At 37.0% G+C, this 25,182-nt stretch overlaps 1 protein-coding gene across 2 annotated transcripts in view; it reads right to left on the bottom strand.

Annotated features, from left to right (window-relative positions):
• The window catches only part of TMEM161B (transmembrane protein 161B), a 43,245-nt gene that overhangs the window by 15,104 nt on the left and 2,959 nt on the right, over positions 1–25,182 (bottom strand). The window contains exons 2-8 of one of the 2 annotated variants that reach the window (XM_064642911.1): positions 19,547–19,650; positions 15,006–15,086; positions 10,553–10,650; positions 8,134–8,290; positions 3,257–3,408; positions 2,679–2,739; positions 886–1,026 (exon numbers count right to left, since the gene is read on the bottom strand). In XM_064642911.1, coding sequence (XP_064498981.1) covers positions 886–1,026; positions 2,679–2,739; positions 3,257–3,408; positions 8,134–8,290; positions 10,553–10,650; positions 15,006–15,086; positions 19,547–19,650 — 794 coding nt within the window. The remainder of the gene's footprint in view (positions 1–885; positions 1,027–2,678; positions 2,740–3,256; positions 3,409–8,133; positions 8,291–10,552; positions 10,651–15,005; positions 15,087–19,546; positions 19,651–25,182) is intronic. The other variant, XM_064642912.1, reaches the window with a different exon arrangement.

The raw sequence follows: 25,182 nt of genomic DNA on the forward strand, positions 1-25,182 counted from the left end.
TACACACAGAAAGAAACTTAACAGCACATACAACAAGCCAACAGCTTGCAGCTGTAGCTGGACAACTACACAGAGTGCAAGTATATAACACAGCGTACTTGCTTATAAATTTACCAGGAGCGAAGGACCCACATCAAACAGATTAATTTTAAGCTGGGCATTTATGAGGGAAAAGAACAAAAATGCAGTCTGAACAAAAATAATTTTTGTATCAGAAAACATAATGGTTCTCTTAGGAAATTCACCAGACTAAGTAGCCACAATGGCCAATGTTGCAGAATCTGTCATTACCATGTATAAAACATCAAGATCTGTGAAAGACTGGAGTTTCACCCTCAACCAGAGAATGCTCAAGAGAAATAGTGAAATTGGATAAAACACTTTACTGCCAAACTCAAGAATGACCGAAAATGAAAATATTCCTTTAAACTGATATTAATATCTTACCCTTATTAAATATTCTGGGTCATTTTTTCACTGTATCCTACACTAGATTGATTAAAGGCACAATGCCCACCTGGAGGTGGGGGTGGAAAAAAAAGTCTGTGGTTGCACTTCTGCTTCCTGAAGGTTATCTTACTTCCAGAAGGAAATGATGGGTGAATGAAAGCAGAACACAGAGACAGTCATGGTGGAGCTCTTGCAGCAGGAAAGGAAGGCTCCTTTAATTGGGCTCTAATTACAAGGCAAAGACTGTAACAGACTGGCAGAGCACAGGTTGAGCAGAAAGAGGTAGGTGGCAAGTCTGCTCGAGATATGAAAAGCACGCAGCAACAGAAGTCTTAGTCACTACCTTCTTGTTGGAATAGTTTGCTTTGTTTCTTTTCAGACACAAAAGATTTAAGACTGAGTAGCATATACCTATTTGCATATATTTTCTCTTACTGTGTTATTTTTTCTGTTGCTAAATTCAGAGCATCCAGATGCATTTGAGCCAGTCGCAAGCCAGGGAATGTCAAAAAAGCACCAATAAGTGAACACAGAACAGCCAGGAACAATTTGAAGGTTAGTTTAGACACAGGACCCCTAAAAGAAAAGAAAGGAAATAAGCATTTTCTTGGGGAAGAAGTTGGGGGGATGGGGGTATCAGAGACTACTTTCAACTCAACAGTATCTAACATTTAATTAAAAAAAGCCAACAGTATTCTATAGTCTTACTCTGGAATACCAGCATTATTACAAACCAATCAGAAGCTAAAATTTAAAAAAATAATGTCATACCCAACCAAGTCACCTATTTTTATCCTAGTAAAAGAGAAAAACCTAAGCTACTGCCCGTAAGATGTTAATTTGTTAGCAGAAAAGAAAAAAAAAGAGAGTAATTTTATATTGTAATTAACAACAAATCATATAACAGAAATAGCTAATAGAATGATTTTAAGAACTATGTTTTTAAGAGACGAACAGACACCAGCTTAATTGGTCAAAGACAAAATGGATACTTCATTCTACCATTATCCATTAAAAAGCTCTATCAAATTGTTATTCCTACAGCTTTTCACAGATTTATCCAAAACATACATGTGGCCATTTACATGTCTCTTCCAAGTGATTAGTATACTATATAAAAAAATTACAGAAAAAATTTCCAAGATTAACCAAATTACAGAATTAATTACAGAATTAACAAACACTGGATCACACAAAGAAAAAAAACACAAACAAAGCAAAAACCTCCAAACAACAAAAAAAACCAAGTGACATGTAACTAATAGATTCAAGAGGAACAAAACCAAATCATATGTTTCAAATTCTTTCTTAATCTATGTCATCTAAACTACCAAGAATCACCATCCACTCAGTTGCTACTATAAACAGCCAAAGCACTGCAAAAGTTTAAACAAACACTTAAAAGGAAATAGCTTAGGAAAGCAGAGTAAAGAAATGCTAAGAAACACATGGGATTCCATCACAGATTTCCCATGAGTTTATTCATAAATGACGCTAATCTAGGTTGAGGAAACTTCTGTTCCTCAAAAATAAAGATATCCCATGGCTTCTGCATGATACTTGAGACCTAATAAGCAAGAAATTCAAAGGTGTGCTCCCAGTAATGAAATGCCCCATAAATTTTAGAGCACATGTATAAAGAAATGTGACAGAAATCCATTTTGCAATATACAAAGGCTGTCTGAGACAGTAGTTGTATATTTATGTAACATCACAAGCATGTTCCTCCAACAGTCTATACAAAACTTGGATGTCCTGTAGCAAGCAGATGGTTTTGCATGATAGGAGCATGCTATTACAACCCAAAAACAGGACTGAGCACCAAAATTTATTCCTAATGCCAATTTCCTCAAACTCCATCTGTAGCTTTTGCACACTCACCCTCTTGCATGCCATAGGAATTACAAAAAAAACCTATCACCTATTTTAAACAATCCTTGCAAAGCTGAAGGGAAAGATCATGAAAAATCGTTTACAGTTTTGAATCTTACGAGCTACAATCACAATGTCAGAAACCACCTCTGTATTAAAAAGAAAACGCTAATGCAACTTCAGTTACTTGTGGGTACTGACAGATTCTTTTCATTAACCCACCTCTTCCCATTATTGTAGATATTATAACCATGTACAAGAGCAAAACATGCAAGTCAAATGCTTGCTAAGAAAATCCAAGTGATTCAGTTGTAAATGCATATATAAAACAGACAAATGTATTTCCAGAAACTTACTGGGATTCCAAACCTTGTTTTTCAAGAAACTGCATAGCACTTTCAGAGAAATTTGAGAAACCTGTAGAGACACATATATTATATTTATTTTATTACAGTACAAATGCAGAATGCCTTTTTGTAAATAAAATACTAGGTAACAGATCTTTCAAACAAGTTTTCACATGTCTAGCATAGCTTTTCATGTACTAATTAGTTAGCCATAATACAATAAAACTTGATTATTAACATCTCTAATACTTGTACATTTCAGGAAGATGAAAAAATATAACTTTTTTTTGGTCTGTTCCAGTAAAGGAATTTCACTTTGCTATGAAAATCAAAAAGGGTTAAATCTAAAACTGGAAGGCAAATATCATTAACAAAACAAATAACCAGGCAAAGATTACACTACTTAAAAGAAAACAAGGAAACCATTTGGGATATTCTTTAGAATCTGCATTCCAAAACAAAATTTTTTAGAAGTATATGACACATACCACTCATTTTAACACAGATATTTGCAAAAACGCTGGAAATAATTTTTTTCAGATCATGCAATCACTAGAGCTGCTTCAAACACTAAAGAAAGGAGTTACCTGATTCCAGTCCAAACTCTAGGTAGTTTTCTGTCACAATGAGAATTGCCATTGCTTTCACAAAGAAGAAAAAACCAAAGGTGACACAGACTGATCTTTCACCTCCATCCTCAACTTTGAAATAATGGGTAGTCAATGAAAATAGTACCTTACTACACAAGAAAAAGGTCAAGGAAAATTAAGTTTATAAAGGAACTAAATATCCATTTGTATATAATAAAAACTTGTAATAACTATAATAACTTGTAACAACTAAAATAACTAAGAATTATAGAGTTGCATTTTGGTCATCAACACTAGGGATGTTCTACAATATGCTTTTTTTTTTTTTTTCTTAAAGTAATATGTGTTCAGTCAATTTCAGGTTAAATTAGAGAACGCAATAAAGCCTAATAATCACATAATCGGTAGCCAGGAATACACTACTCTGGCACAGTTTTGATCTAGGCTTACTTAGAGTAAGAAAACATAAAACACATGAAAAGATGGAACTTGTATTTCTCTCCTTTCAGACAGAATTCTAGAATTATTTTGATTAGAAAACACCTTTTAGATCATTGAGTCCAACCATTAACCTAACACACATCATTAAACCATGTCCCTAAGGATCTGATCTGTGCATGTTTGAGATTTTTAGCTATCAAAGAAAGTAAGACAACAGCACATTCAGTACTATCTAGAAAACAAAAATCTATCCCATGCTCACCTTGGAAACACAAAATCAGCCTTCAAAACCCTATACGGTCTGGTATGATATATCAAGTTCTTTTATCTAACCCCAGTGCCACAAAGACAATTATTTAAGACATCACTGCCTCTCTTATCAGGATGTTTTAAAAATATTTTTTGAGTATTCTCCTCTTTTACACATTTCTAAATATAATTAGCTCTAAATTTAAACAGATTACGACAAATTTTTCATGATATGCTGTCAACTCTGATTACTGTGAACTGCAGCCCATCATAATTTATTTTATTTTCAAATGACAGGCAATATCCAGCGCAGATTTAAATAAAGTATTTGGAGATCATTCCAGGCACTACATGCTTTGAAAAGGCAAAGAGACCAAGGAAAAACTCGATTTTAAATGTAAAGTGTACACCTTTTTTTTTTCCCCACAATGCAATAATATTCATATTTGTATTTTTTTAATACCGAAGAATTTTAAGATGTAGATTATAAGAAAACAAGTTTTAGTGTATCTATTCAGTAAAACATTTGACCAGCCATCAGTTAACCTCTCAAGAAAACACGATTATGCAATGCCACACTTCATCAGGCAGCACATATTTTACATAGGCATTGCTGCATTTCATGTGTATGCAGAGAGGTTTTCAAATGCACAGAGTAGAGTGGCCTAAGCACAGCATCCAAAAATTCTAAGCTCGTAGTAATCAACTTAAGATCCCTTCATACTTTACAGAAAAAATTTATATATCTAAAGGAAGACTTACCTCATCCCAAAAAGAGGTACATAATAGATCATACAGACTGTGTTCTGGAAAGCTTTATTTCTCTAATAATACATCCTTAAACCAAATGTCTTTTTACAGCTAGGGACATCAATCAGAAATTGAAAACACCTTGAAGTTATACAAAGGACTTAATAACAGTTTGTGATCTACAGTCCTAACCTATAATTAGATTTATAACCCCCTAGATACATCATGTTTTCAACTATGGATTGTGCATAAAAGATACAGAAAATTCAACCAGGAAAAAGAAAGAATACTGACAATAAACTCCAATTATAGTGCAGATTCAGAACTCAATAAATAGATTAATGATTATGCAAACTACACGTGATTGAAACCCTCTGTTAGCTGAATAATCACCACTGCTCTTATTTTAGGGATGGAGAAAATTGAAGCATTGTGGCTTGCTTCATCACTTCCTTTCACTGCCTGATCTACTATTCAGTACCTACTAAAGGAATAATCTGGGAGTATTCAGTGCTAAGTTAATAGATTCCTCATCTCCCACTTTCATTTATTTTGTTTTGGCCACAAGAGGTGATATGCCTGTAGAATTTATGGTACATCCCTTTACAAAAATAATTTTATTTTTTAAACTGCTGTAATTATGTAATTTTTTAATTATACAGTCCACATGGTTGAAGAGAAAAAGATCCATCTTCTGTTCCTACTAAAACACATGAAATCTGTCAATTCACAGAATCACACAATATTCTGAGTTGGCTGAGACCCACAAGAATCATTAAAAGTCCAATTCCGGGCCCTGCACAGGACACGCCAAGAATCACACCATGTGCCTGAGAGCCTTGTCCAAACACTTCTTGAACTCAGACAGACACACTTCCCTGGGGAGCCTGTTCCAGTGCCCAACCACCCCCTGGGTAAGACACCATTTCCTGATATCTAACCTAAACCTCCCATGACTCAGCTTCATGCCATTTCCTTGGGTCCTGTCACTGGTCACCAGAGAGAAGAGCACTTGTCCTTGTCAAACTTCATACAGCTCATGACTACCCAACCAACGAATTTGTCAAGGTCTTTCTGAAAGGACTCCCTGCCTTACAGGGAGCCAACAACTCCTAAATTTGTATCATCTGCAAACTTACTTTGCATCCCTTCAAGTCCCGTGTCCAAGTTGTTTAGGAAGATGTTTAAGAGAACTGGGCATTAAGATGGAGCCCTGCAAATCCAGCACAGGTTTAGAGTCAGCTGGGAGTTTATCATCCTCACAGCTATGGTCCTTCAGCCCGGGCACTGGGACACCCTTAGTCATTCATCGGTGTTGATGACAGAGGCAAAGAACGCATTAAACACCTCTGCCTGGTCTCTGTCCCTGTTTTTGAGGTGACTATATCATCTGGTAAGCATTTTGTTATTTTACAAAGGCAGTCTTTTGCTAGTAATTTGGCTGCAACTGCTACACTGAAAATTGTGATCAATAACTCAGTTTGAATATTTGAAAAGCACTCAGCTTTTCAAATTTCAGAATAAGAGAAATCAATCTGTGAAGAGTTACTATCTGCAATAAACTGTAACTAAAGAATAATTAAAAAAAATTGTAATTGAAACATTATAATCTACACCAAAATGAGTTCTCAGTAACACTGCAAAAGTAATTTTTAAGGCAAAATTCACAATCAGAAGGTTATGACAATAACCTGTCTTAAAAACTCCCTTAACATCTTTGTTTTGCTAGTTCTTCTGTTAGTCCATTTCAGGCACTGGAAACTGAGTGTGTGATGAAACAGTGAGTGATGAAAAAAAAAAACTGATGGTCCAACACCATATACCACAGCCTTTCAAAAATATTAAACATTGAGCAGCTGGTACAGCAGGTCTTCTAAATAGTGTCTCCAAGAAACACCTTTTAGTCTTCCTGAAACTATCTAGCCATTTAAAGATTTATTTTTCTATTCCACTACAAGTAAGAGAGATCCCTATCCTGGAACTATTTATCCACATTACCAGGAACACAAGTACTACTGCTTTTAGACTAAATTTCTGCTAATACATAGATGTGTAGACTAAATTAGCTTCTTGGACTTTTCTGATTATCTACACTATGAACATTAAAAGTTGCTAACAGTGGGTTACTGCACTGAATCAAAACATCCATTTCTGGAAGACACAGCTGAAAAATGTCTAATTATAATTTCCAAATTCTCTAAACTTTTTTGGTCATTCAGTCAGTCAAATCCTTATTATAAACTATCACCTCTTACCATACACCCACAAAACAGAAGAAACACTTGTCAACAAAACACAAAACTGTTCTATATTTAATTTTTGACATATCACACTGACTGATGTCAATCGAAAATATGGAGGTAACCAAATTTCTCTAGCATGTCAATTATCATAGAATCATTCTGGTCTTGACATACCAAATTAGTAATTAGTTGAGTAAGTTTTAAGTATTCTCAGCATCCCAGAGGCCTGATGTCACAACACGTGAATGAACCGCTTTTCTTCTGAAATCTCATCTGACTAGGTTCCAATGACCACAGGGATTGTTACCAATGCCTCTGTATATCATCACTCTCTGCATCGCTCTCCTTCACTCTGAAAGCTGTAATGCCTGGAATAAGTTATGTTGACACATTTATGGAGATGTTAATGCTGATATAAAATTTAGACTGTGCTTCCTGGTACTGCAGCCTTCTGCATTGCCACACTGTACAGGATCACACTACTTCATCCCATCAGCCCAGAAACCATACAGACTCTAACAGCCACTTGCCCATTCACCCTACTGAGACAGAAAACTTGCACTGACAGGCAGCTTAAATCTTTTTTAAGGTTTTGCCCTGAACTGATGAACAAGTGAAAGCAGTAATAGGACTGTATTCAAAACCATGGTAAGAAAGGGCTATTGCAGTGGATTTTCCTACAATATATAATTCACAACTCTGTTTCACCTAGAATTGCAATTAATTGTAGTGTTATTTAAATTGGTTATTCCTGACATTTGAAAAATGAAGCAAGTAGGGCTTTTTTGTTCAAGAAGTATTAAGCATACTGAAAACAAAAAGTGTGGAATAGATTTCCAAACTTCTCCAAAAGCTGTATCTTCTGTACAGAAGTCTATTTGTGATTGCCAAACTGAGCAAAACCAAATTAGTTTAGAACCACTGGATACTACAGATGAGCACTAGGATTTGCACACATATATTTTTCCCATAAATGATTTGGTATTAATGTTAACAAGCTATTGATACCAGCATTTACAAAGAGCAGGTGCAGCATACACATTATCAAACAATGGTACTAGCTTACATGATTCCCAAATGCTAAATATTTGTGTATCCTGCCCATTAGCAACACAGAGATTTATATGAATTACACTATTATGTAAACTATTTGGAACAAGTAGAGTGATTCAAGAAAACAGCAAAGGATACACTGCAAAAGCCAAGACAAGCAGACACCACACTACGCTGATATTCATTTCCTGTGAGGGCTTCACAATGCTGTAATAGGCTTCTGTCACCACATACACAACTGTAGCTGCAACAGTGAAATCCACCAACCACTGATACTCCGGAAAATAATGCAGTGCTGAAAAATAAAAATTTGTGAATGCTAAAGGTATTCTTTAACATATATACAATGGAGTAGCAACTAAAAAAAGTTTTCAGTTAAGTGAACTCTAGGTAGACCCAGATCAAGCAAGTGCAACAACAGTAAAAAAGCCACATATTCTTACTCAACAATGTAAAGTTCACTCTTCACTTCTGTAATTCAATACTTGTGGTCATTGGAACCTACTCACATTTAAAAGGTTACAAGATTTTACTATTTTATCACCCCAGTTTTATACATTAACATCCTGAATTGAAAAGGCATACATAATGTAGATTTCACACTACAGAAGGAAAACAGGTCAGTTCTTCAGCTGAGTCTAGCTGCAATTCCAGTTCAGAGTTTTTTTGGCTTTCTGTTAAAGCTCATTGGCAATCATTTAATATACTACATATGATCACTTCTTTTGATTTAAAAAAATCCAAACATCTAAGATACTGATGGCTTATTCTTCCAGATTTTGTTAATACATCCTGTACAGCAATAGTCATTGGGTAAATTTAACTGTAAAAATTCTGGGGATCGTACTGTGTTACATACAGGCTGGATGATATGAATAGAGAGGTCCCAGAGGTGCTGGAAACCACAAAGAACAATTTTTGACAGCAAAGTGTGGTCTGTCCCACACAAACACCTTCCCTACACCTTCACAATTTGAAAGTCAGAAAACATTACTGAACGTTTGACTTGACTACAAGCTAACTGTTGGCAAGCACATGAAATTGGCCAAACTTGGATATTTCCAAGTCCTGTACTTATTTTGAAATAACAATCTGGTTAGATTCACCAGAAAAACTTGTATATATAACTTCTCAAAGACAGTTAAACCCTATCTTGTATCACTCAGGTAGACAATTAAATGCTACAATTTCAAGGAAATAGCACTGATTGAAACTTGGGAAGGCTTTGTTTATTTACATAGTAGCTACAAAAAACTCTGTGGTGTTAAAGAAACACCGTCTCCTATAATTTGAGAAGTCTCCTGCAGAGGACTATGCTTCCATTCTTTCTATATTTATCCAGAGAACACACTCATGTAAAAATGTAGATAGGAAGAAAATATGTATCACACATACATATCCATACATGAATTTTCTGTAACAGAATGACTGATTATGACTAAGGAATCGAAAATCATCATTTAAAAACCAGCAAGTTCCAAAACACTTAATGCTGCATATTTCTGTACTTGTGTCACTTCGTGTTTTTAAACATTTTACCTTAATGTTTCCAGTGTGTGGTTGAAAGGTCTAGGTTTCAATGCTACAGCACATTTCTTATTTTAGATAAGCAGAAACTATATGTTTTGACATCTGTCAATTGTTATTTTCTTGTACAAAGCTACAAACTCTATTTTGAATAGACTATGAAGTGATTCTTTTGGTGTTGTCTCACATTGCTATGGAAGTCTGATATAACAGTTGTGCTTTATCATAGGATCACAGAATCAACCGGGTTGGAAAAGACTTCTAAGATCAAGTCCAACCCTTGATCCACTACCACTGTGGTTACTAGACCATGGCATTGCGTGCCACATCCAGTCTTATCTTAAAAACCTCCAGACACAGTGAATCCACCACCTCCCTGGGCAGCCCATTTCAGTGTCTGATTAACATCATGGCCAGTCTTCACGAACGAAGATTTGGGAAAGGTCATTACCCTTCCAGCCTGCGCAGTGGATTTTTTAGGTGAGACACAGTGTGCGCTGAACTGAGCCCACCCTTTAATCCTAAGGTTCATCTGCCGGGGCCGAGCAAGCTCGGACAGTGGCAGTGAGGTCCTCAGGACGTAGGTTTGTTTAGAGTGACCTTCTCTTAGATGGATGGCCTTACAGGGCTGACGAGCTCCATCTGCCCGGAGGACTTCCCTGACCGGGAATCGAACCCGGGCCACGGCAGTGAGAGCGCCGCATCCTAACCGCAAGACCACCAGGGAACCCCCAATGTCTGATTACTCTCTCTGTAAAATATTTTTTCCTAATATCCAGCCTAAACATCCCCTGGCAGAGCTTAAGACCGTTATATTCATCCTTTTCCACAACACTGCTATTAAAATGCTACCCATGGAACATGAAAGGAGACTTAGCCTGAATATTTGCTTTCTCATTTATGATCAGTTTTACTCCTATTCATTAATTGTCTATAAAAGACATATTCTACCTTTAATTGCAAATAAACATTTCATAGAAACAATAAGTATATATCTGAAATATTACTGTTTGAATAGAGTTATTCTTACCAATAGTGTCCCTTTCTGTCACCGATTTTGTTTCCAGATGAAGATCGATATCTTTTGGAATGGTTAAGGGCTTGTTTTCAATATGACCATTATATTTTCTGTTAAAATAAAGAAATAAGTAGATAATACAAACAAGAGTATGACAAAATAAACTTTTTCAATATATAATGACATTTCAAATTTAAGAAAAATGCAGATTACTTTTTTTTTTCCTCAAATGCAAATATTTTTATGTATCTGGCTTAAAGTAAAATTTCAAGTTGAAATCCTGAGAAGCAGCCAGGTATGTCAACGGTTCCTAGCTTTATCTTCACATATTTCAACATACTGCTGTGTTATGGGTTTAAATGGCTTCTATATGCTGCATCCTGAGAAAGTATTGGGTCAAGATCCAATGCCCAGTATTTACTTCAGCCCATTGATTTTCTCTGTTCAGGGTGTTCCCACAGTCAAAAAAAAAAAACAAAAAAAAAAAATCACAAAAAAAGCATCAGTCCCTCTTATCACAACAAGGTGCTTAGCAAGTACATCACATGATCTCGATTAACCTAGGTCCTTGAAAGATCCATCCTACCAGCCATCAGGCAAAGACAACTTCAAGACAGCTTTCTAATCTAAAAAGATGTGTATTTAGAACACAGGGTGCTTTTCATCTGGAACTCTGAAACTCTGCCAACATCACGATCTTCACTTCCCCGAAAATAAGTCATACCGGTAGACTTCAAATTGAAAAAAAAACATTATTCTTAAAAGAAAATTAACAAAGTTAGATGAAATTGGTCTGACAGATTACTATTACTAAGGTAAAATTTATCTCAACACTATTAAAAAAAATCATTTAAGCAGATCGAAAATGTTTTGTTAGATTAAAAAAATCAAACCCCAACTTAAAATCTTTAAATGGCTAGAAGGAAACAGTAAACTCTGCCACATTCTAGAATACCACCTCTGAAATTAGAAAAGGAGAGTTAGAGTTTTCATAGAAAGACATAGAAAATTATTGGGTCATATATAAGCATTAAAAAGAAATTCAATCAATCTCAGCTCATATGTGAAATGAGAATACATGCTGAAAGCATTAATAGAATTTTTTCAAGTTATATTAATTCTTAGTATCATCCAAACAATTTTAACAGACAAACTGTGGATAGGAATCTAAGGCATTTCTCAAAAAACTCAGTTCCCTGCCCACAGCTGCACTCCTGATTATTTTCCTAGTCCATGCACCCAGGAGTACCATCATCTTGAGTGAGATCAGCATTTTGATGACTGAAGCTATTTCAGTTCAACAAAATTTGGTGTTCCTACACTGTAATTATCCCAAGGCACCCACAATCCAAGAGACACAGACAGAACACACCTGGGATCATTGGAAGCTTTAATTCAAACTAACTGATAGCAGCTATGGACCTTTTCATTAACCTAGGAATTTAATATAAACACAATTTATTCTGAAGTAGAAAATTTGCCTAATATTCAGGTGCTATTATAACCTACAGCAGAATATACTGAAGTATAATATGCACTGAATAAAACGGACTAGAAGTTCACACTACAGCTGTTTCCAAGGCTAATTTTCAAGCAAGTTCCTTGTATCTCCTTTCATCATTTCTCTTTTAATTAGTTCAGATGGGCAAAGTATTTAAGGAGCAGATATTATATTTTTAAAGACTATAGGCTGGACAAAGCAGATTCTTTATTTTGAAAAGACATGGGGAGTATCAAACAGATGCATCCTTATTTCTCCTACACCATCTGTTTCACATCTCCTTGTTGAGATGATTCACAAGGAGATGTGCATTCCATTCTGTGCAATCTAAATCAGTACATCCAAACTGATCAACAGGAACAATTCCTCCTTAACTATGGTTCTCCCTCAAGAACAGTCACTTCTTTAAAGGACACAGAGGTACATTTATTCACTAAAAAATAACCATATTATTCAGCTGTTAAAAAAAGCAAAGCAAACATCATTTAAGCCTCCACATTATCGCTTTGGTTTCTTTGAAGTTTTATATCCCTGGTGATTAACATTCACCCTCGAACGAGCACCTACTACAACTGCGGGAAAAGACTGGCAAGGCTGAGGAAAGGCAATAAGAGCAAAGTACAATTATTACTTCGCAGTGTGATTGTGTTTTTCTGTTTAAGGCTCCTATGAGTGAACATAAAGTTATAATTACATAACAAAGTTATTTTACACATAAATAAATATCACTGGTTAAATGGATTGCTACAAATTGTAATGCTATTCACAATTATTTTGCCTTAATTTGTCACAGGAAATTGTTAGATAAAATGAGTTTCTGAATTTTAAAGAATATTGCAAAAAAATTACTATTATATAGTTTTAATTTTACAAGGAACAACTTAACCCAGAGAGTGGTGGTGAATCGTGCTGCATTCAGCTGGCAGCTGGTCACTAGTGGTGTCCCCCAGGGATCAGTGTTGGGGCCAGTCCTGCTCAATATCCTTATCAATGATCTGGACAAAGGGATCAAGTACCCCCTCAGTCAATTTGAAGATGACACCAAGTTGGGTGGAAGTGTTCATCTACTGGAGGGCAGAAAGGTTATGCAGAGGGATCTGGATAGGCTGGATCAGTGAGCTGGTGCCAAAGGTATGAGGTTCAACAAGGCCAGGTGCTGAGTCCTGCACTTGGGTCACAACAACCCAATGCGACGGGCTGGGGGAAGAGTGGCTGGAAAGTGGCCCATTGGAAAAAGATCCGGGAGTGCTGGTTGACAGAAGAGATGAACACGAGCCTATGTGTGCCCAGGTTGACTAAGGCCAAGGGCATCCTGGCCTGAATCAGCAATAGTGTGGCCAGCAGGACAAGGGCAGTCATTGTCTCGCTGTATTCAGCACCAGTGAGGCCACACCTTGAGTACTGTGTCCAGTTCTGGGTCCTTCGATTCAGGAAAGACATTGAGATGCTGGAGTGAACCCAGAGACAGGCAACAGAGCTGGGGAAGGATGTGGGGGTTATGTCTGATGAGGAGAGGCTGAGGGAACTGAGATTGTTTACCCTGGAGAAAAGCAGGCTCAGGGGTGACCTTATTGCTCTCTTCGACTACCTGAAAGCAGGTTGTAGCCAGGTGGGGGTTGGTCTCTTCTCCCAGGTAACCAGTGAATGGACAAGAGGATGTACTCTCAAGCTGAGCCAGGGGAGGTTCAGGATGAACATCGGGAGGAATTTCTTCACGGAACTGGAATGGACTGCTCAGGGAGGTAGTGGACTAACCATCCCTGGAGGTGTTCAAGAAATGACTGGATGTGACACTTGGTACCATGGTCTAGTTTACAAGGTGGTGATCAGTCAAAGGTTGTACTAGGTGAGTTCAGAGGTCTTTTCCAACCTAAATGATTCTGTGATTCTGTGAATCACAGAAACAAATAATGTTCCCAACCATGCATCTTAAGAGCGAGGAAACAGGGAAAAAAATCACATTACAATTAACAGATTATATGAGAAATGTGTAAATTAAGTCTTAAGATTTATTTATAAGAGAGTTCATACTGGGATAGAAGAAACAGGGCTAAAAGAAACCTCCTGTGTTGCCAAAAGAAAGCCAGAGGGCATTGGTTGTTTTAAACATAGCCAATTCAGAAATATCACATCAACAAGGCAAGCTCCACCACCTCAGGTGTCTCGGCTCTTGACACAGCTGTATTTTTGTTCAGAAGTACATGTTCTTCTGTTCAGAACCTCAGATCTGAACACCAGAAATCTGTTTCCAGCTTAAGCTGACAGACAGCTATCCCACCTCCTCAGTTGCCTTTTTGATAGGTTGAACTAGCCCAGTTCTTTTAGGCCCCTCTTGTAAGACACTTTCTGTTTCCTGGATGATCCTAGCAGCTCTGTTCACCTGTTCACATAGAAAATTAATTTTTCTTTACCATGAGTGATCAGAACTGTATACAGTAATGCAGACAGAGTTCTACACTGGTGTCTTGTCCAAGAGGATTAATATTACCCTCTCTCTTTACTAGAAACACCTCATGTAATACATCCTAGGAGCACATTTACCTTTTTCACAGCTGTGTAAGAGTGGCAGATCCTAATAATCTACGTTGAACTAATATACTCAAATCTTTCTTCCCTTGATTCAAGAGAAGAGGTTCAATTCTAAGATTTGCTTTCCTCAATTTTTATCTAAATTAATACATCCACTGAAAAAAAAAGCTTTGCCACCAAATTAGCAGCTTCACAGACCATTTTGTGAACTGGAAATTAACCCGTTCTGCACAACTTGGTAATGTTCAACCCTTTGTTAAACTGAAAGAACACATTTTGGTAAAGAACTGGAACAATTAATGCAAGTGGGGTAGTCATATGCAACTAGCAGTTTTTAACTCACACAAAGACAAAAGTTGGCTGGCAAAGTTATTACATGAACATGCCGAAAAAAACCAGAAGAGAGGGGAAGAAAAGCTTGAAACAAGTATTTACCTGTCTTTTTTGCTCTTCCCTCTTTGCTTCCCTGCAAGAATCCGTAGTTCTTCTTCAGTGGGATGTTGATACCACCGTAAACTGAAGAAAAAGAAAATTTTAAGTATAACAATACCTGTATTTGCAATGTAGAGTGGGGCTTTTAAAAACTGTATGTCAGTGCAGACCTATATGCCTATCAAGACACCAGTCATTTGCCACTCCTAAGCAGGACACCCTTATGTGCCCGTACCAATCGTGCCTGAACTGAACCACAGTTAAACTTCAGTTCTCTTCAGCGTGAGATGTTTATTTATGATTAGAAAGCTTTGACATTTGTCATTCATATGAAAGCCCTCCAGTTCTCACAACACCAAATTTTAAAGATATCACCAAATACAGGGCTTGTAGAAAAGGTTCATTAGAATAACTATACCATTAAAATTACCCATCAGAACCATATTCTAAACAATTTTATAAAACATAATTATACCCTCAAAAACCCAGCAATTTTTCAGAATCTGAAATAGCTATTATCTAATAATCATTACCAGTCTTTTTCTTAAGCAGAGCAGATCATAACATCAACACTCCTTTCCTAAAAGCCTCCTCACTGCTAGCTTCAAATCCTACTAGAAAAAGTGATATAAAAAAATCACTAATTTACATGCAGTTGACCTACAACTTTTTCCACTTTCACAAATCAATGCATCATCCATTGCTCATTCACTTAAAAGGCAAGAAGTGGGAAGGAAATCCTGAAGAAGAAAAATAGAGATGGTTAAGTGCTAGGATGGTATATTTTACTTAAATCTCTAAGTACATCAAAAACCTCAGTAGCTGAAACAAGGCCTTTTCCACATTCAACAAGGGAAGATTATCGTCCACATGCAGGAAGGATGTCACTGTGGTCTCCACTCTCAAATGCTGAGGTAAAGGAGACCAATTATTAACCGAAACAGACTTGGGAAATGTATGTGGAAGTAGGAGGGCACTAATTGTCACCCATAGCGACATGGGTTTACACTGGTAATAGTTAGAGGCAATAATGGAATCCACAACCATCTGCTCATATTAAAAGTACACTGCACCAAGTAGGATCATTCAAATCTATGTTGGTGAATTAGAGATGATGTCACATCCAAGTTCAATGAGATAGCAGGGCAAATTTGGAAAGTAAGCATCAAAACCCAAACAACCTCAAGCCACTTGATAACACTTGACTCCCAGCTCTGTTTTGGAAAGGCTTCCTTCAGCTTAGGATCTTTTCGAGAGAAAAGAACTCCAATACCAGTCAATAAAACATCAAACACCACAAATTTCCCTTGAAGGAATTCACTGCCAGTTCCAAAACTGAAAATGGCAAATATTACAGACTTTGCACAAACAGAGTTTTGGGGGGAGAAAAGAGGAGCTGACTTTTGTTCAGGTTTTTTTTTCAGTGTAACTAAGAGTGAATGTTGTTTAATTAACTTATTTTCATCATGTGTGGTCCTAGCTGAAAAATCTGTGGTTTGTAAACTTTGCTGCAAAAGAGACTTTGTTAAGACTGAGACACGCAGAAACTAGAGAAACAACCTTTTCATCCAGGAAGACAAACTACGTTGGAGATGCTGACTTCTTCCTATCTTTCACATGACCCAAAGAAAGTGTGAGAAAGCAGAGAAATATTCTTCTGCTTTGTTATTCACAATTTCCCGGATCTGAATTTGGCATGCTGGGATTACCATAAGTAGTTCTGTAATGATGAAAGCTACCTAAGCTGTGAAGAAGTTTTTTGAAATCTTTCCTGCACAGAGAAATAGTACCTAATGCAGCAGAACAGACAAAATTCTTGTTCTGTGTAGTATGCTAACCCAAATCAAATACTTAAGTTACAATTTGCACCTAATACAGAATATTATGTTGCAAGTGATACCTAATTACAATAGTATACAAGAGTTTGGAGATTTTTCAGTTCATAAACCCTATACACTTAGCATTTAAAATCTTAAAACCAAGAGATCTGAACCAACGTTTTCATAAAGAGGGAGACAATAAAAAAGTAATTTATACCTGTTTTAGCTTACATATGCTTAAATCTGAAATCCCACAACTGTGGCTTTGACATATCCAAGTTAGTTTGAATAGCAACAGCCACACAGATATGCCCCAGTTAATCTGAATGAAGATCATTAATGAATGCACGACAAAACATCTATTTTCTCCCGTCTTCCTGAAGTGGCCTCAAAACAGAAAAACTGAAACAGCTGAGCAACTTAAAAGCAACATTTCGGTAGAGTAAGTTTTATTAGTTAAAAATGCAAAGGCATATACAGATACTTAGGCTGCCACTTCTTCCAATAAATATATTTAAATTCCATTCAAGCTCTGAAAACAGCATTGATTGAAAAAGTTTGTATTTCTTTACAAATTTAAGTAAATAGCTTTTTGACAGTCAATGATGTAAGTATCTTATGTCTGTCTATTCTAACAATTCTTTTAAATTTTGAAATGTCTGTGCTTCCTTTTAATGGACTTTGCTTGTACACATATAGGCATCTTGAAATCAACTGGTCACTTAAGTGTTTCCATCTTGTCTGGTAACACATTTATCCTCTCTCCCATTTGGCAAGAACTATCTATAGACATTTCGGTCTATCTTGCTTAGGAAAGCCTGCCAACCCTTTGGAAGCAAGACATTTAGCTCAAATCACTTAAAAACCACTGTTGGGAACCAAAGATGAGTTGGAGTCTATTGACAAAGGAAAGGAGGAGCAGGTAGTAACTTCTCCTAGGCCAGCTGGACTGCTTAGGAGTGTGCTTATTTGTACCTGTACACTTTTGTGTATAAAACACCCTACCACTCCACCTGCCCAGGTCTGCCAAACCAAATACCACTGGCAAAAATACAAAACAAAAGAAAAATAGGATAAAAATAATAGACAGTTTCTCAACTAAACCATCAAAATAACTGGTTTTCTTTCTGCCATTACAACTCAGATTCTTGTTGTCGCAAAGCTTCTAACTTGTTTTCATTTCTGGTACATAGAATTATTTCTGACTCTTCATACAATTCCTGTATTCAGGGAATTATTCATAGTGTCTGAAATTACAATGAAGTAAAATAAGTTACCAGGTAAATAAAAGAACACTGAAAAGCAACCATGAGATTTCCAGGCTACTAACATAGTAAAGGCAATATCAGGACTCCCATTGACTTCAGTAGGAGCAGAATTACCTAAGCACAAGTGCTGAAATCTTGCTTCATGTATTTATCAATCTGCAGGTGTGCAAAGATAAATGAAGAAAAGGATTAGGAAAAAATATTTTAACAGCAAACCTCTCCCTATCATTGGTACATGCCTTAGAACAAGGATACAGAGAGTGAAAACTTTGAAAGAACGAAGATCACAGACATAATACTGAGCAATTCTTTTGAAAGAGCAATTAGATATTTAAATTTTGAAATAAAAGTCTAAATAGGACATAAAAAGTATAACATGCCCTTTGGTGATACACTCTAGTGGTAATACACTTGAAAGGCAAATGGTAGGTAGTTTCATATTTATTAATGTAATACTCTTTTTAGGGCACAAAAAAGGTGATCATCACCCTGCAGATGTGGTCAACAATGAAACTTCATTAAGAGTATGATTCCTGTTCGTGTTATTCACCTAACAACTACTGTTTTCTGTTATACATAACACACCTCTAAACAACATTTACAGTCAATTCTCACTAGCAACTTGCTGGGTGATGAAATGTGGAAAATTAAAAAGAAAGTTGGTAATTATGAGATGTATCAAAAAAGGCAATGGAAAAAAGGCAATGGAAAATTATACAAGACTCATTAATACTCTTATGGAGTATATTATTATTCAGGGGATACTCCTTGAATACTACACGTATTCTCAAAATTTTAACAATTACAAAAGACAGCACTCTACCTTCTAATCAAACTAAGTATTTTTCTTACCAAATGAAAAAAACAGTGTCTATGATTCCTTTTAATATTTAGCATACTGATTTATATTCAAAACAGCTGTTGTTTTTCATTGTTATTATGGACGCAGACACACAGGGAATGCTCCCCCTGAAACTCACTATGTCTATTTGATCTATTGTTACAAGGAAGTAGTATATTGAATTTATGCTAATCCTGTCCTATGAAGTATTAAAAAACCAGAATTTTTAACAAATACCTAAGTACTGTTTATATGAAAAGCTAATCAGGAGGTGGATTAACAACACCACAGAGGCAGTGCAGAGGAAAAAAAATCCTTCCATTCTTCAGTATCTTGTATTCAGTTTAGCTTTTTAATATTAAAGGATGTACCTTGTAGCTTTAATATAAGAGTTGAAGAACAATTAACTTAATGACTGATACCATTAGCAGCAACAAACAATTCTGTTCTTTTACAGCAACACTGTGGTTTTACCTTGAGCCTGCAAATCAGGTGGCACAATGCTACAGTATTAAGAACAGCTGTCAATTACTTTTCAAGAATTACTGTTACTACTCTAATGCATAACTGCATTGTCATAGTCACACATTGTATAGCAACTGTTTCTTATCTTACCTGCCACTACAGAGAAGCCAACGAGCAAGAGAATAGTGAGGTATGATCTTCTGTATGACACTAGCCATTACCATGGTAACCACCAGCTGTACACCTATCACACTCTGTAGAGAAATAAGTTAATAATAAGTCAGTATGTGTTTTAGAAAAGTCATAAAGTATCTTAAAAAAAAAAAAAATGCTCTGTATGATAGGTTAATTTTTTGGTTAATTTTAAACTGGAAAGGAACAGAGGGCAGGATACGGTCGCAGTTTTCAAAATAAAAAATCCCCTGAAACTTGCTACAATCACTTACATGTTTCATCAGAGGGAAAATGCATTCCCAGGTCATGATGGCCGTAATATATGTCCCCTGCTTCACATCCTGAAAGGCCACCCATAGACATGGCATTTCACAAGACATTATGCCTTAAACCTACATCCCTGATTACAAATTTGGATTTTGTGATCTCTTCAGCTCTGACACGATTAAACAGCTGACATCACAAACCCCCTGGAGTTAACAATAACTTCAAAATTAACAACATCCACGTTGTGAAATTGCAGTCTTTGATTAGTGTAGAGTATTTGCCCCACACTGAACTCCAGGCAGAGGTGGGGAAAGAAGACCACATAGGAATCAGCATAGCTTCAACATCCAACTCTTGAAAACCATTTGGCACTTCAGTAGTGTCAGCAGCCACCTCATTCCCAGTCACTCAGCAAGCTTTAATTCTGACTGTTTGTTGTTGTTTCCACAATTTTTTTTTAATGCCATGGCAGACTTCCATGCATCCCTACTGTTCTCTCAGTAGAGAGTAAGTCCCACTCCTCTGTTTCCCAGCCCATCCCCACTGAAGGGCTTGCATCCATCCATGGTGGCACTGTACTGCCTATCCTATCACATCTTTGTTATCCAAATGAAATCATAGCTCTGCAACTTCATACAGCCCCCTACTTCCCCATTTTTCCCCATGCTGCATGCATCAATGTACTGGCAGGTCAAAGATGTTCATTTCCCTGAAGAGGTCTAAGAGCTTCTCCCTCATAATGTTGGCCTCATTGTATATACAGATATTTCCTATTTGTATTTACCTACATGTGTGAGTTCCTTTCTCCCCTAATTAGTTGTTTTTAAGGACTCCTCTCAACATAACCTTGCATCCTTTGCTTACCAGCTCAGTCCACCACTTTCTCCTCTTGATTTGTGAGTCATCACCTCCTTCCTCTCTCAGTCCTAGTCTAAAGCTGCCCATACCAGTTTGGCCAGACTGTTGGCAAAGATGCTTTTGCCCCACTTGGCCAGAAGGATTGCTGTCCCTCTCCAGCAGTCCTTGCACCTCAGAGGGGGTCCCATGGTCATACAAGCCAAGTTCCTCCTATGCAACAAGCTGTTAACCTACAACTCCTCGCCAACTTTCCCCTTCCCTACCAACAATAACTTCTTTGGTCTTAAATATTGCACTAAGGAAAGTTCCTACCTTCCTTCAATGCTGTTTCTTCCCCCCCCCCCCTTAAATAAATCAGAAATTGTGTCAATACTGTGTAAATGAAATGTTTTTGCATGATGTGCAGTATCATCCTTAAGCTAACATGATTGAGGGAGATTAAGATAGCCTAAATTATCTTGCAGTATTTGTAAACATTTTCAATATATTACCACACATCTCATTAATAAGTGCCAAACATCAGTTAGAAGTACTTGTTACCTTTTTATACTTTGAAATAACACCTTTGGAGAGGTTCAAATCCCTTTAGTGCTCAAGCCCCTCCTTGCCTCCTCCCTCCTTGGAATTTCTACTGCTCCTACACATTGGTGCCATCAATTCCCTGATGTATGTCAAAAATTAAGAACTCACTTTTGTTTATGTTCTATGTCACTGAGATCAGGGATCAAGATCGGGACTGAGAGGTGTATGTATTACTACTCTACCTTTATTGAGGATTGTGCATAGTTCCACGCACAGATTACTCAAACCAATTCCCTGGCTAATTTCTCTTCCAGTGAAAGGAAGTGTTGCTAAAACAAGCTGCCTGCATAATATATTTGATTTTTAAATTACTAACTTGCTAAGGAAGTATATACTCTATAATTTGTATACAAAACAAACCACGCATTTTAAAAATCAAGTGTTTATTCTGACCACCTCACACTAAGCCTGACCACTCCCACCCAATGTAAGAGAGAAATCACTGTCCCTTTATGCTGCCTGCCCACTAAGCCATGATCCTCAGAATTCACTCTCTCGGCGTGTCTCTTCAATTACTCCTAGAGGTTCCTATCAGCAAGGGAAAGAAAATGCCTTTTCAACTCAAGACGACAGGAGAGAAAATTATACAAATCAGGGCAGTTATTTTTTTACAGGGCAGCAGGACCACTACCTGAGCTAAAACACTTACAAATCAAAAGACTACTTAAAAGTTCACCAACAGAAACTCATTTCCTTACTCAAGTGAAGGCTGCAAGTTGTTAACAGAACCCATTAGGAACAATTTGTCTTTAACCACTGAATGTCTCCTGTATCCTCTCTACCCCCTTCCAGCAGAAATTCACTAATTCCCATAGAGGTTTTTGCTGCATTCGTTAAAAACAGAAATACCTACAAACATTTCAGCATACAAATGAAAACAACTCAGCAAGTTTTAAGCCACAGGGAAAAAATAACCAAATCCCAAAGATATCACTAATCTTAACTTTAAATCTGACTTTGTGGTGGAAATATCTTTCTCATATTTTCCTGCACTTACTTTCCTACAATTAAAAAATGGATATATGAGGTCACTTGATATAGGCATTTTCTCTTGATTCCTGAAGGTTAGTAAACAACCACAAGTAATATGTTAATAGCGTAAAGCTGTGACATGAAATTTAAAAAAGTCCACTGCATTAATCTTCCTGCAATCTGCCAAGAACACATGGAACAGGAATACAGGAGGTGATGTGGTCACTCAACACGCTATGTGCACAGCACAACTTTTTGCCAACTCTACCCTTTTGCCTGGATGTGGTTACACTCCGCTTGTGTGTTTTATAAACACATACCAGAAATACATGCAACATCCCAAATTACCCCATATTATGACACTAGAACACATCTTTCCCCTCCCCCTGAAATACAGTTCAGGCTCTGTCTGCATCCAGCCTCCCACATATTTCTAAGTCTTCACTTTACCACTAATACCAGTTTAAATTTAAAACCACTCATTTCAGGAACATGAATGAAAATTGGGTGTTGGTTCCCATCAATATCTTGCATCCTCTATTTGCACACTCTAAATTAGAGGACAGAGTTTAGATTTTAGTCATAAATCCACAATTTTAAAAATCGAGAGTATAAAAAATAACGTATGACATATTTGAGAGAGATAATGCACAAGGGCAAAGCCCACATCATATGGGGGTTTTGAGGGCCTCCAGTGAACAAAACCTGGAACCCATCACCTGACCTGTGATAACGTAATTAAGCAAACAATCACTGACCACGCTGACCCAAAACTCATAGAAGCACTACTCACCTGTTAAGAGATGAGGAACTGCTGCACAGACTAAATAAAATGTCTGCAGATACAGAACAGTTTGTGAAAAATCATGTTAACTGAACCCATTTCATAAGACCTTCGGTGCACTGATTCCACACATATCCATGTCCCTATCATGCTTCAGCTTTGCAGCATGGAATTTGAAATCCAAGTTCAAGACTCTAGAGAGAGAGGTCAGTATTCCATTGGTCAGAGACATTTCTGTCAATCTCTAATGCCAGGAAGCACTGGGACCAAAGAAAGAGGACTATGTAACATGGTAAGTCAGTTTCTCTGTGAAACATAAGCTGGAAAGAAACCTCCTGGCCAAAACCGAGACTGAAATAGTACAGCCACGCAGCGACAACACTGTCAAATAAACTGCAGTCTAGCTGTGTTTCTGTCATAGAAGGCCTTTGGTTAGAGGTGCCTCAGAAGTCTGGAGCATTGTGCTCTCTTCCAGATCCTTCAGTAAGTATGGCAGTTTGACCTTTACTTGCCTAACACAGCACACTTCACATGAAAGCTTTAAATCATAACAGAGAACACATAAGTGGTCCACAAGAGTAGTATTAGCAGTTACATTAAAGGAAAGCTGGCCAGATTTCTTAAAATTGGGGAATAAAAAGATGACACGTCCAAAAGGGAACAGCACAAGGTTGAATAAAGTACAACCTAAACCTTCACAGTCTTATATTACATACCTGGTGACACAGTTGCTGATAGTGAGGAGAACAAAAACTAAGAATAAGCAACTAAGATAGAGTTACAATACTCCTATCTACAAGTTAAGTGTACTTATAAAACACCAACAGCTATCTCAGAGCAATGAAAAAAAGAAAACCCAACAAAATTAAAAGTACTTCTGCCTAAAGGACATTTTTCTTTTCATCAATAATTGACTTACAGAACATGAAGCACAAAGTCAGCCAAGGCTGTTTTATTCAAAGACACCACTCCAGTCTCCTCATTTTGACCTTGCCCAAGGTTATTCTTCCTTACTTGTAGTAACAGATTTTTCCATCTTTCTTTTCCTTACTACATATGTATATATTACAAATAATTCAAACACCTTGCTTTACACAGGACTTTGAAACTACCTGTTCTCTGACAATAATCACCTCCTCCACTGCAAGACGAGAATCTTGAGCTGAAGCCAACTACTGTGTGCACCAGGACTGCAGCAGGGATACAACTGCATGCCTGAAAAAACAGCTGGTCTACAATTTCACCTTCAGAAAGCTGCTTTCTTTCTGAAGTGGCAAGTCTTGTAAAAACAAGATTTTTACACAACTGGACTGGAGCATTCTGCAGATGTTAACTCGGCATAAATCTCTTTCAATGGTAGCATGCAAACATGCTAACAAGGCTGTGAATTTCCAGGTAAGAAATGGAAAAGGTATTGTATTAGTGGTGACAAGCAAGATCCCTAACAGAATATAACAAACATTTTCATCTCCTGCAATTCCAAATGTGCAATGGTATTTGTGGAGCCTGGAAGCTAAATTGGTATAAATTTTTCAAAATGCCTTTTAATAGCTGACACATTATTGCTTTTGCTATTAAATGACACTTTTCCATAGGTCAATTTTCCCCCACATGCAAATTTTTCTCTGCATGTATATGCCCATGCTCAAGCTGCAGCTTGCAAAAGCATGACAGTGTTCTTCCAAAACATAAATGCAATTCAGAATTGTTTCCTAAACAGTCGAAAATATTATATGGGATGGCCAAAGAAAATTGAGCTTACTGTGCAGCATCTTAAAATGAATGCTTCCTGTGAAAAAGACCACTTTCACAAAAGACCTGTAGTCAGAATGATAGTCAGCAATCTGAGGCAGTTCAAATCTTACTATATGTAAAAATCAGACATTCATAAAGTTAATCTTGGGAAAGACATCTATGCCAAGAGACCTCTTCAAAGTTCAGATTTTTACTTTTTTTTTTTTTTCTTTTTTCATGACCAAGTTTTCCCTGAATCAGAATTTTCATGCACTTACCACTGTTTACAAGACAGCAGAGATGAACAAAAGATGCATGAAGTGGTATGATGAATATACAAGAAGTTCAAGACCCAACCACTCACCTTCCCGGGTCTTTCCCACCCACAGGTCACTCCTCTCCTGACCAGTGTCTT

This window comes from Pseudopipra pipra, chromosome Z, assembly GCF_036250125.1.
Source record: "Pseudopipra pipra isolate bDixPip1 chromosome Z, bDixPip1.hap1, whole genome shotgun sequence".
Classification (NCBI taxonomy): domain Eukaryota; kingdom Metazoa; phylum Chordata; class Aves; order Passeriformes; family Pipridae; genus Pseudopipra; species Pseudopipra pipra.